The sequence below is a fragment of the Juglans regia genome, chromosome 13 (genome assembly GCF_001411555.2).
Source record: "Juglans regia cultivar Chandler chromosome 13, Walnut 2.0, whole genome shotgun sequence".
Taxonomy (NCBI): Eukaryota; Viridiplantae; Streptophyta; class Magnoliopsida; order Fagales; family Juglandaceae; genus Juglans; species Juglans regia.
This window is the reverse complement of record NC_049913.1, coordinates 26,683,418-26,686,983: the sequence shown is the minus strand read 5'-3', so window position 1 is coordinate 26,686,983 and position 3,566 is coordinate 26,683,418. Positions and strand designations below refer to the sequence as shown.

The window sequence follows — 3,566 nt, the reverse complement described above, 5'->3', positions numbered from 1 at the left end:
TTTGAGTTAGTTTGGTGGACGGTATTTACGAGGGTTGTGGTGGTGGAGGCAGTGGTGCGCGCACCGTCCAACTTCACAGCACACGCATAGGCTTAAAAATTTCTTGAAAGAGACAAATCTAATCGATGATTCCCTACGGTCTACCTGTAAGCTGTTGCACTTGATCTCTTTCTGTTTCACTAACATTCCCACTTGCAGCCTTTTCCCAATTATTCAAAACAATTTGTTTATATATATATACACAGCTGAGGAAGCTACGTGCAAGGCACGTAGTCCCCTTGCACATATCATCTGATTAAAAAATAAAAAAGTATATTTTATTATATTTTATTTAAAAATTTTAAAAAATTATAATAATTAGATGAGATGAAATGAGATAAATTTATTATCTCAATAAGACCTAAGTTTATAAATGACTGATTTGAGATGAATTGAATTATCCTTAATCAAAATGGATAAAGTGACTATTTGTCACTCCATAATGAAGAACAAAATAAGAATTGAAATTTATACAAAGTTGAAACACATCATAGATTTATACAAATCAAAATAAACCTAAAACAAAATTAAGAGAAGTGATAGGTCGATACAAGTTTGGTGGATAAACAAATTACTTATAGCACCCGCAAGTCTATTCAATTATTGTTCTGGGTCTTTGTTTTATAACACAGAGAGAGGGACAAAGGTCACGGACCATCTCACGGAATGTGAAAATGGTCGCATGAACGGTAGAAAAAACATTACTCTGTACAGTTCCCAAAGAACGGTAGAAAATGGTCGCATGGTTGGTAGGCTAGGCTAGGAGTATAAAATCTTTTTTACTAGTTGACTTGATAAAAAAACAGAAGCTAAACGCATGTTACTTGCATAGCTTTGGGCCTTATTTCGGGCAGAACAGGCATGAATGAGGTTGTAGCTAAACATGAGCTGGTGAAGTTTGATCAGAGGGCCTGGTTACAGAGTCTGCTTTTACGCCTCTTTCGCTCACGCTATTCTCAGCAAATTTCAAGCTTGCTAGATGAAAACCATTCTCCTTCTCATTTGATTTCCATTCAGACATGTAGTACTCCTCTTCCGTGGCATGTGTTTTTGTTGATGGGCCACAAAACATGCCACCCCATTGCGGGAAGTATATTAAGAATAATGGAAGGCTGCAGCATATCATCATGATTCCCATTAGAGTTATCCCTGTTTCTTTTGAATATCTGGATCCTCTGAAGAAAATCAGCTGCGTCAAAACTGCCCCAACATTTCCACCACCGCCGGTCATGCCGGATACGACCCCCAGTGACCTGATAATTTGCCATAGTATCATATGTGATTGAGTAACAGCTATTTGTTTAGGCAAAACAAAGGACTTTGAAAATAAAAAGTAATTGGAAAACATACCTACGAGAGACAAAAGGAACCACCCCAAATGTAAGCCCACAAGCAGCTTGGACAAGTATAGAGAAAGCAATCATCACAACAATGGATGCACTTAAAGTCCCAACCTGCCCAAGAATAACACAGAAAACACCTCCCAAGGTTTGCACTACCCACAAGGCCCAAAGCCTTCCCCTCATTCCATACCTCTTTGCCATTACATCAGAGAGAAGCCCTCCTCCTGGCCGAGAGAATAGATTTGCTAACCCAGAACTTGCTGCTATCATTCCTGCAGTATGGAGTTTTAGATTGAATCTGTCATAAAAGTACTCTGCTATAATGTTGTCCACAGTCAGTTCTACCCCAAAGCAATAACCGTAAGTCAATGCCAGAATCCACCCTCTATAGTTTGTGATCCCATAGTAGAAAACCCACGAAAATTTATCTTTTGGCTTGTCCCCAGATTTCTGCAGTCGATGGAAGTTCCCATCCGGCATGTCCTGTCCAAATATCAAAACCGCGAATGCCGACAATGTTTGAAACAGAGCAGGAATGAAAAAAGCAATTCTCCAGGCTGTAAATTTGACCGCGCCAATGTCTCGGATGACGCTAAACACAAGTGGCATGAGGAGTTGCGTCGCTCCACCACCCAGGTTGCCCCAGCCACCTGCAAAACCATTGGCGGTACCAACTACTGGAGCAGAGAACATAGAGCTCATCCAGAATTGAGTTGAGACAAAAGTAGCAAGGGAGAAGCCCGTGAAAAAGCGTACGAGGAGGAAAGATGTAGGAGATGAGGCAATAGAACTGAAGTAAACTGCTGGTGCAGTGAGGAGGATGAGCGAGGAAGAGGCAAGGCGGGGTCCAAACAAATCGCAGGCAGTCCCCATGGCAATCCGGGCAAAGACTGCTCCGGAGACTGATGCAATCCCGGCGTTGCCAATATCAGTGGATGTGAGGTTGAGGTTATCTCGGATGATTGGGAGGAGCGGTGCAGCCGCAAAAGAAGACACAAAACAAGCCAAGAAGGAGATCCAAGACAGATGAAATGCTCGCATGTGAGGTGCTGCTACCGAGAATAACCGGAATTCAGTGGCCTTGTGTTCTGAATCCACCGGAAGGGCGAATTTAGGAGGCTGAGATTCTTCTTCCATATCTGATCTACAAAGTAAAGTATGACTCTATATGAGTTTGGAGAGAGATCAATAAGATGGTTAAACTTCTCTACATCTTCTGTCTCTTCATTTTGGAGAACAGAAGATGGAAACTAACTGGTAGAGGTGCCCCTTGACTGAAGATAGTCTCCAATTTATTGAGCCTTTCCCCCACCTTACAAAACTTGGATTTGCCATTGACGTGTAGTGAGAATATGTATTTCATATAATTGACGGCAGATGAATTAGTTGCTAAAGACAAAATCTAATGTCATCGTTTATTCCTCTTGGAAAATGGCCTTTTGAGGGTGAAAATGCAAGTTTGAGTTGCTTGCACAAGAGAAAGGTGTAAAATACAATTTCCACGTGTATATTTTACACACAAAATCATTAAATATCTTGCACCATTCACTTACAAAAAAGAAAAATAAAGCAATCATTTAATTATAGCATTTATAATGAATGAAAAATAAGTGAAAATAAATCTTGTAACATTGCAACTTTTGAAACTTTACGTACCAGTTATGTTAAAAATTGATCGGTGTCTTAATTTTTTTAAAGTTATAATGAGTTTCACCACTATAAATATTGTGTTAACACATCGATTTATATATAGCAAAACTGCAAACTCGAACGTGGGTAGTTTGAGGTTTGGAATTAACTTCTTTTGACATAATTTGCAAACCCAATACGTATTCAATACATTAGTGATTAGTGGATTATGTTTTGAAGGACTTTATCAAATGAATTGGATTAAAATTAACTTATTAATGTAGCTTGACATGATCCCAATTGGACGCTATAACATGAATTGTCAGTACTATTTAAAAATAAAAAATAAAAAATTTATTATTTGGAGGGGAGAGAGGGGGATTAGAATTCAAAGGCGTGAAAGCCAGAAAGTTGTGCTCCCGCTTGTTTTGATTGGACGGTCGATAGCGTAGTCAACTCCAATGCTTTCCGTGGAAAATGGATCCATGATCCCTTCCGGACAGGTTGTATTAAAAAGCATTGACTTCTTGGATGGCGTTGTTTATATATGACTTG

The 3,566-nt window shown here is 39.5% G+C and overlaps 1 protein-coding gene across 1 annotated transcript; it reads right to left on the bottom strand.

Annotated features, from left to right (window-relative positions):
* Positions 1-506: 506 nt before the first annotated feature.
* Positions 507-2,685, bottom strand: LOC108979070 (high affinity nitrate transporter 2.5-like). The gene is made up of 2 exons (XM_018949652.2): positions 1,390-2,685; positions 507-1,292 (listed from the first exon to the last, which is right to left on the bottom strand). The coding sequence occupies exons 1-2, from the start codon at positions 2,517-2,519 to the stop codon at positions 917-919; spliced, it is 1,506 nt and encodes a 501-aa protein (XP_018805197.1). The 5' UTR covers positions 2,520-2,685; the 3' UTR covers positions 507-916.
* Positions 2,686-3,566: the final 881 nt, after the last annotated feature.